Source organism: Halichoerus grypus, chromosome 9 (assembly GCF_964656455.1).
Source record: "Halichoerus grypus chromosome 9, mHalGry1.hap1.1, whole genome shotgun sequence".
NCBI classification, from domain to species: Eukaryota; Metazoa; Chordata; class Mammalia; order Carnivora; family Phocidae; genus Halichoerus; species Halichoerus grypus.
This window is the reverse complement of record NC_135720.1, coordinates 34,456,800-34,470,981: the sequence shown is the minus strand read 5'-3', so window position 1 is coordinate 34,470,981 and position 14,182 is coordinate 34,456,800. Positions and strand designations below refer to the sequence as shown.

The following is a 14,182-nucleotide window of genomic DNA, read 5'->3' as shown; positions in this document are numbered from 1 at the left end:
GCTATAGGAAAGGTCTGTTTCACCGAGGACCCTTTAAGGGCCTGTGCCTGGACGGCTGTGGGACGAGGGCCTGGGAAAGGGGAGGGAGGGGGAGTGTCCTCTTTCTCCCCCCACCCTCCGGCGGCCGCAGAGCCAAAGCCAGGGGGCGGGCGGCGGGGGGGGGGGGGGGGTGCTGTCTCCTCCTCTTACCCAGCAGCTGCTGCTCATTCAGCTCACAAGCCCGGGCCGGGGGACTGGGCGGCAGCTACTCCTCGGGCTCCTGAGAAGCGGATCCGCTCCGGGCCACCGCAATGCCAGGAGCGGCCGGGGTCCTCCTGGTCCTGCTGCTCAGCGGGGGCTTCGGGGGCGGCGGGGCGCAGCGGCCAGAGCAGCGGCAGCTCCAGGCACATCAGCAAAGAGGTACAGTCGAGGAACGGGCTCTAGATTCCATCCTTTGCGGGGGGCTGCGGCCCCTCCTGGTCCCTTCTTCCAACAGCAGGGACCGATTTCTGGCTCTGCCCTCGGGTAGTTGGGGCGAGAGGAGCTAAGCCTGATGCGAGTACACGTTAGCTCCCTGAGTACATCGTGGCGGGTGTGTTGGGGGGGATTGCTTACGTCCCCCAGAAGAATATGAAGCCCGTTTCATTGTTCATTCGTTCGGAGAGACCTTGCTATCGCTTTTACATATTGCCAATTGATTTCCGAAATCTTCCAAAGAGGCAAACTTTTAACCAATTGAAAAATAAAAAGTTTTTCCAAATCAGATTCCATCCCTACAGAGAAATGTTTCCCAAGCTGTGGCTCATCTTGGAACTTTATGGAAGGCAGCTGATACATTTTTTTTTTTTTTTAAGGACTTTGTTTCTAACTATTTGAACAGAATTTGTAAAGTAGTTAAGTAAGTGGGTTTTTTTCTTTCATGCCAATGGGACCTCCAGCCTCATCTTTTTCTGACTCACATCCGATCTCAGGGATCCTCTTTATTATTATTATTATTATAGTGAAATTTCTCCTCTGGCTTAAATATAGACAAGACTTCTATGTCATATTTACTTTAATTAAGGTCACAGTGACCAGATATACACTTTAGGGGACTTTGGAAAACGGTTTTATTTAATGTAACTCAAATTATTCTCTTCAGAGCTCTGTAATGTTTATATGCATATAATTTCTGATACTCTTGGGAGTCTTTGAAGGGTTATTTTATGATCATGAATGGTTTTTTAAAATTTTATTTTATTATGTTAATCACCATACATTATGTGATCATGAATTTTAAAAGAAGCAAATGTATAGCATTTTAAAACATAATTTATAATACATAATTTCAGCAAACATTTTTATGAGTTGGAAAACATGTATTAAAGTAAAAAATATTTAAGGTTTGGTTTCAAATATCAAAATATTTACCCTAAGAGTACAGAATCTGGACGTTAGCAGCTTTTGAAAGTTTTGATGAGACTGAGTCTGTCAAAGTTTTGAAATATATTTATCCCTCTTTTAGTTAACTGGAATAGAGCTATGTCTAACCATTCTGATAGTTCTTTTTTTTTTAATTTTTTTTTTTAAGATTTTATTTATTTATTTGACAGAGAGACAGCGAGAGAGGGAACACAAGCAGGGGGAGTGAGAGAGGGAGAAGCAGGCCTCCCGACGGGCAGGGAGCCGGACGTGGGGCTCGATCCCAGGACCCTGAGATCATGACCTGAGCTGAAGGCAGACGCTCAATGCCTGAGCCACCCAGGCGCCCCCATTCTGATAGTTCTTATAATCTAACATTTCTAGCAGTACTATTATATCTTAAAAGGAGTGAAAAAAAAAAATCTTCTTGCTACAATAATAACTCCCTGATTAAAATTCCTAGAATAAAAATGACCTTAAGTTCACTACATAACTTTTTTTCTTCTAATTTTGCTTTTCCTTCTCTGTGAGGTAAAATGGGGTCACTGTGGCATAATTAATAGAGTTTATGAGCGTGAGTTTGAGAATATCTCTGGCAGCTGATTTTTAAAAATACTGCCTCAAAATATTAGCCTTGCTTAGTTATATGATATGTTTTAACAGTACATATTACTTTAATACCGTTAAGCAGCTGGGAGTAAAGGGAAGCCAGGAGCACCAACCCTTTTGTTCACTTGGAGTGGGGCAGAAGCTCAAAGCAGGGGGATCAAGTGGGTCCCTGAGAAATTTCCTAGTGTGCTGCCCACCCCCCTCATTCTCTCTCCTCCCAACTCTCCCCTTCCCTCTTTTGCCCCCTCTACCTCTTCTCCTCCTTTTCTTCTTCTTCTCCTACTCCTCCTTCCCTCCTCTCCTCTTTCTTTCTCTCTCAGTCTCTCTCTCTCTCTCTCTAGATAAAATTAACTCTGATTTCTATGGTCCAGGCAGAAGCTGAGGTCAATGCAGAAGGGAAAGTTTATACTGCCGTTCTGTTCAGAGATCACTTGAATGCTATATACAATAAGGAATTCTGTGCAAAATAGTTATAACATAGAATCTACTATAGACTGCTATCTTCTGCATCCTAGAATCTATTAATCTATTACTATAGATCATTTGTAATATATTTCAAGATTGGCTTAGGGATAAATGGTTGAAACTTGTTAATATTAAAAGTATATGTATGTTTTATAATACCTTAAATTTATAAGTGTTTTGTAATTTAAAAATACCTTGTGTGCATTGGCTTATTTCACCTTCAACTATTATTATTCTTATTGGGCAAATTTAAAACTGGAGACTTGGAGTAGTGACTTAAATTCATGCAACTGCTAATAACTTAATTTTTAACAACTAAAAACACTTCTAGTGGTGTTTATGCTAAAGTTCCCTTTTCTATGGTACCAAGATTTCTTTCCATTTATTGCGGGGGCCATGTTTTCTTTTTAATTTTGTTCTGTTAAAGCACACTCTCAGTGAAGATCATTGGATATGAGCATGACTGATGAAGTTTTTGGCTATCAACTTTTTTCTTATTGGTTATATTAGCGTTTTTCTCCCTTATAGTATGGTGCCATTTTATTAAGAATACTGACAAGAAGCAATCATTCTTAAATGTTGTAATTGAGTAAATTTAACTACATTTTTTGTTTGTTTTTAATTTTTTCTTTAAAATCTTGTGTAGCTTCTCTAGCTCACTGAGTTGTAGGAATAGCATTGATTCAGTAAGAATGATATTCTAAGAAAATTTTTTAACTAGATATGATTGACAGAATAGAATGATGTAGTCAAAGTGGGTCTGTGTTTCAGCAAGGCAGTAGATAAAATCTCTTCCCGATATTATGAATAATTTGTGGAAATGGAAATCTAATGGTAGGTAAATTGCAACTGATTGGAAGTAGTTGCCAAAGAATACCGCGTGGTGGTTTAAGGTCAATTCGGAAAGAAGCCTTTGGGAGTGTGATAGAGGATTCCTTATGTTCATTTGTCTCGGTGATGGCTTGATGGAAAACATAAAATGCAAGCTTATCAGAACTTCTGGTGGTCCCAAATTGATTCAGGTGGCTAAGCAGGTTAATAACAGATACAGGACTTTTGAAGGTCTACATAGCCTGGACCATGAACAGAACCTACGCAGAGCTGGTTTTGTTATTTGTATGCAGGCATTAAATAATTTCATTTGCCCTCTTCTGGAAATGTTTTGTTTCCATTATAAATACAGGGATGAGTACAAAAATTGGAGGAGAAAGGGCAGTCTGAATTGCAGCAAGTTCAATATGAACGTATAGTGTGACATGGTGACAGAAAAGTGAACTCTTATTAAAAAAAACTCATAGAAACAGAGAGGGCTGTTTTAGAACACATTGGGGTGCTTCACTGACAAATGTAGGTCAATTCAGAGGAAGAAAAAGAGAGTAGTTAGGACTCTGGAAAGATTTCCAGAGGAGGACATTTCAAGTGAAAATTATTTGGAGAGGGGCGCCTGGGTGGCTCAGTCGTTAAGCATCTGTCTCCCGCTCAGGTCATGATCCCAGGGTCCTGGGATCGAGCCCCGCATCGGGCTCCCTGCTCAGCGGGAAGCCTGCTTCTCCCTCTCCCACTCCCCCTGCTTGTGTTCCCTCTCTCGCTGTGTCTCTCTCTGTCAGATAAATAAATAAAATCTTTTAAAAAAAACTATTTGGAGAAAGAAAGACTTAAGAAATGAGGCATATGACAAAGGGGAAGGTTTGAATTAAATAAGATGAGAGGAAGCCTGCTCCTTCTCCCTGTTCCTCCCCATTCTGAGCTGTTAGAAATTACTAGGTTGTATTGGAGCACCTAGTTTCTGGAAATGTCCATGTGTGATCAGATGTGCAAACTGTCAGGGATGAGTTAGGATGAAGTGCCTTTCCAGAGACATAGTTAAAACTCATCAAGTCTCCAGTGCTTTGCTAAGCCCAAGATTCTAGTATTACAGTCTATTGTTTTTGGAGTGCATACTTGCATTTGAACTTCTGAATTCTTAAAGATGTCAAGAAAATATGAAATGTATATAAATGTGTTTTTAGATGCTTTCTGGGATTTAAAATAAAAACATGTTTGAGATGATCCTCACTCATTTTTGGCAAGAAGACTTAAAATTTTCATATGGAATTCTTACATCACATTAATTGCCTGGTTCTAAAACATGCTGTGCTATAAAATATGAAAATGCTTCGTAAATTACCTGAGATTTATTGTAACCATAAACCTGGAATTAATTTCTTTTTAATCGCTTTTGCTACATATGTAACTTTTGTACATATGTTGGCTTGGTCACTACAGACTGGCCTAATAGTTTAGTAAAAATGATTCATAACAGATAAAATGTAGGGTTCAGAATAAGAACATATTCAACATTAACAATTATAGGTGTCAAATTTTTTTAAAAGGCATGAACTTTATATTATGTATTTTATCTTACATATCAGTGTATACAAATTGCTGATTGATCTTATTCCTAAAAGTTTTCTATCCTAGGATTTCATGCAAAGTAATGAACCGAATCTCCATCAAGAACTGCCAGGGAGGGCGCCTCGGTGGCTCAGTTGGTTAAGCGTCTGCCTTTGGCTCAGGTCATGATCCCAGGGTCCTGGGATCGAGCCTCGTACTGGGCTCCCAGGGAGCCTGCTTCTCTCTCTGCCTCTGCCTCTCTCTCTGTCTCTGATGAATAAATAAAATCTTAAAAAAAAAAAAAAACTGCCAGGGATTATGAAAAAAACTGTACATGCTCTGCCAATTTGTCCTTAATTCACTCTGAAATATGGGATAACTGTCCCCTACACTGTAATAACCATAGTTTTATCAATAATAACCAGAGTTTATAGCTCTATATAAACTATATATAATATATATGTATTATATATATATAATAATAACCAAAGAGTTAATACCAGCTATGACTCTGTAAGAAAAGCATGAGTCTATATTTTTATGGGAGAGATTTAGTTAAATTGGAAGAAGAATTTCTGAAGTAGTAAGACTTAAGAGTTTTTACATCATCCAACTATATTGCGATAGCAATGACAAAGTTTACTTTTTGTAGATTTCACATATCAGTATTTTCTCAGTCCCCATTTATTTAAAACATCATTGTCACTATTTTTCTGTTCATACATTTAATAAATATTGATTATTCATTGACAAAGACTATTGTGCTAGACTTTTCAACTTGGACCTTGGAGACCAGATTATTGTTCCTCCTTTTAATCCAAACAAATTTAGCATTAAATGATTTAAAAAAATTTGCTGAAACTTTATTTGAGCTTTCACATCTTTCATAATCTGCTTTAGAATTATAGGGCCTGAATTCTGGGCTGCAAGCAAAGAAGAATTGGCAGAATAGGAACAGCTAACCTCAGCCTATGCAGAGCAAGATTAGTGGGATGACTGGTTGTCTGAATTAGAGAGTCCAAATGCATGCTTGATTCCAGTCAGCATAACTATTCAGTAAGATTCTACTGTTTGGGTGGAGCATGGCTGGAAGTTTCCAAGCAGGATAATAATAATAACAACAATAAACAGTGACTGCAGGTCATTTGTGCAGAGTTGCAATACATTCTTTTTTAGCAGCTGGAGACTAGGAAAAAGATCAGGAAGAAAGTGTTGTCACCGGGCAGACAAATTGTTTAGGCTTCCAATCCAGAACATTGGGGTTTAAGATTTGTGTAGAGTCACGACTTTAAACTAGGTAGCTAGGCAGGAACTTAGGCAGAAGTCCAGTTGCAGTGATTGAGAAAACAAAGTAGAGGTAGGGAAAGACAAAATTAGATTGGCACATGGTTCTTAAGACCCATGCTGGGCTGTGTATACCAGTCAGACAGAAAGAGGACGAATTCTGGACTGTACCAATTGCTCAGATGGAGTTCAAAGGCCAGAATCTGTGCAGGAAATTTGTGGGCATGGGACTATATATATTGGAATATGGTTAATGAATGAAGTAAGTAAGTAAAACACACACAAAAAAATCCCTGCTCTTCTGGAGTTTATATTCTAGTTGGGATAGAGATGGGGGGCAGAAATATGATGAATATATAGTGAATAAGTAATATATGAATACCTGTATTTTTAGAATGTAGTGAGTGATGCACAAACAAATATACCAGGGTAAGAGGAGTCAGGAGGTCTAGGAATAGAGAGAGGTTGGTTGCTATTTTAAATAGAATGATAAAGGTTGACCTCATTAAGAAGATCACATCTGAGCAAACCTTGAAGGTGGGGTGAGAGTGATTCATACAGGTATAAGATGAAAGAGCTAATACCCTTAGTACAGGGAGCATGTTTATAAAGGTCTACAGCTGGAGCACAGTGAGAACAGTCAGGGAAGCATTGGGGAGCTGGATCATTGTAAAAAAATTGCCTTTTAGTCTGAGTAAGATGGATGGAATTGGAGAATTTTGAGCAGAGTTAAATGAATGAATGAAATAATAGTTATTATTTCTTTTCCCAAACAGGCTTTAATCCACTGGACTAGACCAATAATCCAAATGTAGTATTAATTGAGATCCATTTCCTCCCCCATACATCCCATTCTTAGAGGATAGTTAAGTGACTCCATTCCAGAGTGTTACATCTTGGCAGTCTTATCACTGGGAAACTCAGATGCATTTTTGTAAAATTTTTTCTTTTTTTTTTTTTTCCTTTTGGCATCTCCGTCCTATTACAATTAAAAGAATTTTAGTATCAGGTACCTGGGTGGCTTAGTTGGTTAAGTGTCTGACTCTTGGTTTTGGCTGAGGTTGTGATCTTGGGGTTGTGAGATTGAGCGCCCCTCCATCAAGCCCTGCAGAGTCTGCTTGAGGTTCTGTCTATCCCTTGCTCCCTCCCCCCACCTCATGCACATGTACTCATTCACGCTCATGCTCTCTCTCTCTCTCAAGTAAATAAATGTTAAAAAAAGAATTTCAGTACATTAAAACAACTGAAGTGTAGGGAACGTCTACATATCCTTTTATTTGCCCAGTGTTCTTAGAAATATGCCATAGATTTCCTTTTTTTTTTTTAAGATTTTATTTATTAGAGAAAGCACGAGCAGGGGGGTGGGGCAGAGGGAGAGGAAGAAGCAGGTTTCCCACTGAGCAGGGAGCCCAGTGTGGGGCTTGATCCCAGGACTCTGGGATCATGACCTGAGCCAAAGACAGATGCTTAACCGATTGAGCCTCCCAGGCGCCCCTAAGTCATAGATTTCTTAGAGTAATTTTAATTAATGTGGATGTGGATGTCACAGTCCCACATAAATATGCGTACCTTGAAGTTCTCTTTTATTATTCCTTTCAGTATCACAGCTAAAGTTTAGATACTATTGTTAAAAATGACACAATGATGTATTGATCTGATGACTTCTTTTATAAAATGAACTTTGAAATGTTACCTATTTTTACAATCAGAAACTTATTCTATATTCTGTTTCAATTTTTATAACTTCTTTAAGGATCGCTGTAAGTCTTGCAGTAAATTTTGGAGTAAAGTAATACAGTTTTGGCCTGACTACATTCTATCATTTAGAACAAGAGTTCTGGAAAAAATTGCATAGGTTCTCTCTTTCTTTTCTTCCCCCCTTTCCCCCTTCCCTCCTTCCTCCTTCCTCCCTTCCTCCCTTCCTCCCTTCTTCCGTCCTTTAGGATCCTGCTGTGAAAAAAATGTGGTTTTCAAAGAGATAATTCTAACAAATACAACTTTTAAGAAGATATGTAGGCAAAACTTCACTTAAATCTTCCAAAAGTCAGATAATTACAATCTAAATATAGTTTTGAGGCATAATCTGAATTTACATGGTGAGTTAAAGCTAGATATTTGCTTGTCAAAGATGTATAATATTGGTGATAAAACAGTTTTTTTCTAGTCATCCTGAATGTGGATTTTAACATGGAAATCTGATGCTATTTGGTTTTTATCTGGACACGTGACTTTTAGAAAAAGATCATAGAGATAGTCTGCTAGGGGTTATTATTCATACCCCTGGCTTTCTGTGACAGTCTTAATTTAGTTCAAATAGCGAGTTAATCTATGCAAATAAAGAATGACGAAGACCTGTGGAATTATTTCGTGCCCGCACTTAGGAAAGGCACTTTGTGCAATGTTAACAAAGCCTTTCCATGTAAGGTCCTCTTAGTTGACCACCAAGCTGTGCTTCTCTGCCAGCCTCTTTGTATAACTGCATCTTGAGGACCAGATGCTTTAGATTGGCTTAATAGTATCTAGCCCATTGTGGGCATTAACACGTGTATGTACATAGTAGAGCTGTTTAGTAGGTTAATATAATTATCTTCATTTTACAGAAGGAAAATAGATGCCTTGCAACTTGTCAAGGACAAACACAAATTCCAGTGCACGCTTTAGAATTAGAAATTAGGATGAGGTGCCTGGCTGGCTTAGCTGGAAAAATGTACAACGCTTGATCTCAGGTTGTGGGTTTGAGCCCCAGGTCAGGTATAGAGATTACTTAAATAAATTTAAAAAACAAGAAATTAGGATATGTTCCTGCTCCTGATTTTTTGCATCCTACATTGTCATCTCTTTTAGACTTTTAGCTCCTTCCTTATCTTTTATAAAAGACCTTGAAATAATCATATCTCCATTTCTGAGTTATGTTAGTAGTCTAATTAGAAAACAGAGAGTCACTAGGTATTGTGAGAGAACAAGAAATGTGTTGCCTTTAATGGTCTTTTTCATTTAAACACACACGCACACACACACACACACACACACAAAACTATGCAGAAACACACCCACAGCACTTAAGATTTCACACGAATATAAAAATATTTGTCAAATTTTAGTCTTTAAATTCTTAGAATTTAGATTACTGGACACTGGACTGTAAGAAAGTATTAATTGATTATGGCTTTCCTGAAGTCACCTTATATAAATAATGTCAGTGGGCTAGAAACATAATGGTATTTATTATATAATGAATGCTTTAAAAAAGGGCAATATATATATATTTCAGTGAATGAGAAGAACAAGAACCAAACATGTGTACCTGACTCAGAGGAGAGTTAATCTCAAAATTCCTTTTGAAAAAAAGTAGAGCACTGGCATTTCTGTATAAAGATCTAAAGAGTTCAATCTGAAATTGAACTTCTCTGTTAGAAAATTGTGCAAACTTCCTACAATGTAGGTGGCTGTATGGCACCAATAAGTGTGTATGTATGTACTATTTATAGTTTATTTTTTTAAAGATTTTATTTATTTATTTGACAGAGACACAGCGAGAGAAGGAACACAAGCAAGGGAAGTGGGAGAGGGAGAAGTAGGCTTCCCGTTGAGCAGGGAGCCCAGATGTGGGACTGGATCCCAGGACCCTGGGGACCCGAGCCGAAGGCAGACACTTAACGACTGGGCCACCCAGGCGCCCCCCATTTATTAGTACCTAATTAATGTGTTTAGTATGTTTATATTAGTATATTTAACATACTAAGATATTTAGCTATTTGATTTGTTTTCTTAAATCAGATTTTCAGTTTTATAAAAAATCTAGAATAAGGGAATCTAAGAATTAAATTTGCAGAAAAGTCTAGTTGCCTTTTTTTTTTTTTAAAGATTTTATTTTTATTTATTTGACAGAGAGAGACACAGTGAGAGAGGGAACACAAGCAGAGAGGGTGGGAGAAGGAGAAGCAGGCCTCCCACCGAGCAGGGAGCCCGATGTGGGGCTCGATCCCAGGACCCTGGGATCATGAACTGAGCCGAAGGCAGATGCTTAATGACTGAGCCACCCAGGCGCCCCTCTAGTTGCCTTTGATAAATGATTATGAACCACAGAATGAATTATAAATGGGATCATTCAATTTTTTAGTCCAGTAGCTATACCATTAAAACTCTAAGGTATAATAACTTTTAAGTTGCTTGCAACATATAAAGCTCTATTCTAAAGGGGAAATAAGGTTAGTAGAGTTTGCCACATTGAACATATTTTTTTCTAAAGCCTGTATAGCTATCACAGTTTTCTGGCTTATTGCTTTCTCTGCCTTTTTCAATTACCGAATAAGGCTGAAAATACGAAACAGAACATGAGGTAGAACAATTGTCATTTCAGGGAGCTACTTTATCGCATTGGTTTGTTGTGAGGAGTATATAAAACAATGAATATAAAACATGGAGCGTCTATTAGGACCTCAAAAAATGTGAGTTTCCAAAACGCTTCAAGAAAACTGAATTAAGTTTAAAAACTGTCTTGGTGTCAAGAAATTCTGGCTTAAAGCAGCACTTTTTCTCCAACGCTATGGTATACCAAACTCTGCTGAGGCCGTGTATGAAGGAATTTGCTTATATACTGGAAAACACAAATGTATGGATTCAGTTTTAATTGGAATTTCTGTTGTAGTGTTTTGCTAATCTGAACTTTATAGCTTAGCATGCAAAAAATAGCTATCAAGATAGACCCCTTTATCCCTTCAATTTTCATATGTGTTCCTCTGCTTTGGAGAGAACTTTGAATATTAGTGTCTTTGGGAGATGACAAGAATGGGATTCATAGTCGTGTTATCCCTCTTTTATTAACTCAATGGAGTTTAAATTTCCAATTAAAGTAGAATTAAATTAGATAATACATGTGCAAATTCTTGGCAGCTAATCAGTAAATATTAGCTCTTCTTTTTCTTTATTGATTGATCATAAAGCTCAAAAATGATATTTGCAGTACATATGACAGCACTTTTGCTTAAGAAGAGTGAAACATTCTAGAAGCTTCTTTGAGTAGACCCTAAAAGACTATAGTTGGCAAGCTATGTCATTGAAGAGAGATGGAAGAATTCTAACAAGGTCACACAAGTCAGTAACAGAGATAGGAAGAAACACAAGGTCCTATAATTAGCTAATAGTTATGTTGGTAACTCAATGTGAGAGGTGATTTAGACATGTAACAGGATGGAAATTTTAGCAATACTTTGTGGCTATTTATATTTCAAATATGATATAATTAACATTTTTTCCTAGGAATCTCTCATTTTGGACATACATTTATTAGGGATTGATAAACTATTTTGTAAAGAAGGGTTTTAATGTGTGATAGGTAAGAAAAATGTGTGGTACCTAGTAAATACCCTATAAAGATTAGTTATTATTTTCAGCCTATGAACCACATGTCTTCATTGACATCTGCCTGAGTAGAGAGGATAATTCAGCATGTTTGACACACAATGAAAGTTAATTTCAGGATGGTCTTCAATGGAAAGTCTAATTGGACTGTAGAAAAGCTCTCAAAATAGACCTTCTTTATTTGGACTCTTTCTATTCAGTAAGGTAAAAAAAAAAAAAAAAAGTCTTGGAACACATTATTTAATACCAACCTAGATTGGGAAAATTTTTAGTGTGTCTTCCCGCATATTAAATCTAATGGTAAAATTCTAAAAAACCAAAGCCAAAACCAAAAATTACCTCGGGAAATCCCATAACCTCAACAGATCTCTAGGGAGACCTGCTTTTTTAGACCTGGGAATATCAGATTTTGAAAAAGCTTCAGACAAAAACATTTCCCATAGGCCCCTTGCTCTTCAAAAAGTTTCAATCATGCTTAACATGTAATACAACCATTCAGTTTTTCAATCTGGCACATTAGAAAAATCACTGGATTTGCAATTAGAACTCTAGGATACAAGCTTTGCCTCTAGCTCTTCTGAAAGATGTCACCTTGAAGAACAGATAAGTCATCTAACTATTCTGAAGTTCAATTCTCCATCCAAAAATAAAGAAAGAAAATATAATGTTCAAATCTATCTCATGGAGGGGTTATAAAAGTTAATTAAAATGTACAATACAAATATTATTAATAATACTGTTCATTATTATAATAAATGACAGTTTTGCCCAAAGACTTTGATGGTTCATGAAGTTCTGCTTCACCCCCTTTCTTTGATTTTTTTTTTTTTTCTTCCAATGGCTCTTAATGTATTTAGTTTTTCTGGATTGAGAATCATGACACATCTTCTTTCTTTCCTTCCTTTTTTTGCTATATACCTCCAGGTAACAGAAAAAGTTAATTCATATGGAAAGGAAATATTTTAAAATGCATGTCATATCATTATTGATTTTGCACATAGCCACAGATACATTTTATATGTAGACAATGATACATTTAAAAATTCTTCAGAGTGCCTGGGTGGCTCAGTCAGTTAAGCATCTGCCTTCAGCTGAGATCATGATCCCTGGGTCCTGGGATGGAGCCTGCATTGGGCTCCCTGCTCAGCTGGGAGTCTGCTTCTCCCTCTGCCCCTCCCCTTGCTTGTGCTTTCTCTCTTTCTCTCTCATATGCTCTCTCTCAAATAAATAAAATCTTAAAAAAAATAAAAATTCTTAAATACTTTTTCATTCTTGTATATTTTTTGTCAGCTTTCAAGAACTGATTTTATCCATAGGGTTCCTAACTTAGTGCTACCTAAGATGTGCTAAGAAAGCAATGCTGTCCTATAGTGCATTACCCATTTAGGGTTTGGAATCTTTAGATATAATTTTGGACAAAACATTGCCCTCTGAGGCCATTTTCCATATCCTAGGAGATCCATAATTTTTTTTTTAATTAACCCGTGACTGTGTTTGGGTTATTCCAAATATAATTCCATGAATTAAGTTAAATTTGGTTGAAGTATGTAATGAATCTAGCCTGTTATGATTTTCAATTATGTACTAAGTTGAAAGACCACTCATATTCAGACAAACTTCATGAACTATTGCTATTGCAGAAAGCTAGAATGGCATTTAACCAGTTAGTTTCTCTTTTAAGATTTTAAGCTATTTAATAATTAGAAATTAATAACATAAGTGACACACTGATAGGACTGTCTTTTAGTTACTGCTTTATCTCTAGTCTTAGTCTGGCATATGGTAGGCCTTTAATTAAATAATTGTAAAATGAATGAAGAAGCCACTCTTTGGTTACACCCAAAGAGTGCATTTTAAAAAATTTTACATGTACTATTTTTCTTAATGCTTTTATATCTTAATATTTTTATAAGTTATAAATTTCCACAAATACTGAAACAGAGATACAGGGTATTGTTATCAATGACACTTAAGTGACAAATATAATATTTTAGAAGTATTTTAGAATATTTTATCTTGCTTTTAAGATGTATTTTTTCCCTAAGGATATTCCAGTAAGAGCTGAGCAATTTTTAAGCTTCGGATGAGGAATGAATATTTCTTGGCTTAGAACTTTCTGATGTGAGGACTTTTTGGACAAGACTCATAATGCATAAGATTAAAATGCCCACCAAGATGTAAGTTCTACTTCAACAAATGGCATTTGGAAAAACTGATCAGTTACATACAAAAGAATGAAACTGGATGACTTTCTTAATACTATATACAGAAATAAACTCAAAGTGGATTAAAGACCTAAATGTGAGACCTGGAACCATAAAAATCCTAGAAGAGAATACAGGCAGTAATTTCTTCAACATTGGCTGTAGCAACATTTTTCTAGATATGAGTCCTGAGGCAGGGAAAATAAAAGCAAAAATAAACTATTGGGACTACATCAAAATAAAAAGCTTCTGCACAGTGAAGGAAACAAGAAAACTAAAAGGCAACCTACTGAATGAGAGAAGATATTTGCAAATTACTTATCCAATAAAGGGTTAGTATCCAAAATATATAAATAACTTATACAACTCAATGCCCAAAAACCAAATAATCCAATTTAAGAATGGGCAGATGACATGAACAGACATTTCTCCAAAGAAGGCATACAGATGGTCAGCAGATACATGAGAAGGTGCTCAGTATCACTTATCATCAGGGCAATGCAAAT

General features: G+C 36.8%; 1 protein-coding gene across 2 annotated transcripts in view; it reads left to right on the top strand.

The window, feature by feature from the left end:
- The first annotated feature begins 203 nt into the window (after positions 1 to 203).
- The window catches only part of LAMA2 (laminin subunit alpha 2), a 622,013-nt gene continuing 608,034 nt past the window's right edge, over positions 204 to 14,182 (top strand). For both annotated transcript variants that reach the window (XM_078054754.1, XM_078054753.1), the window contains exon 1: positions 204 to 399. In XM_078054754.1, coding sequence (XP_077910880.1) covers positions 291 to 399 — 109 coding nt within the window. In that variant the 5' untranslated portion in view covers positions 204 to 290. The remainder of the gene's footprint in view (positions 400 to 14,182) is intronic.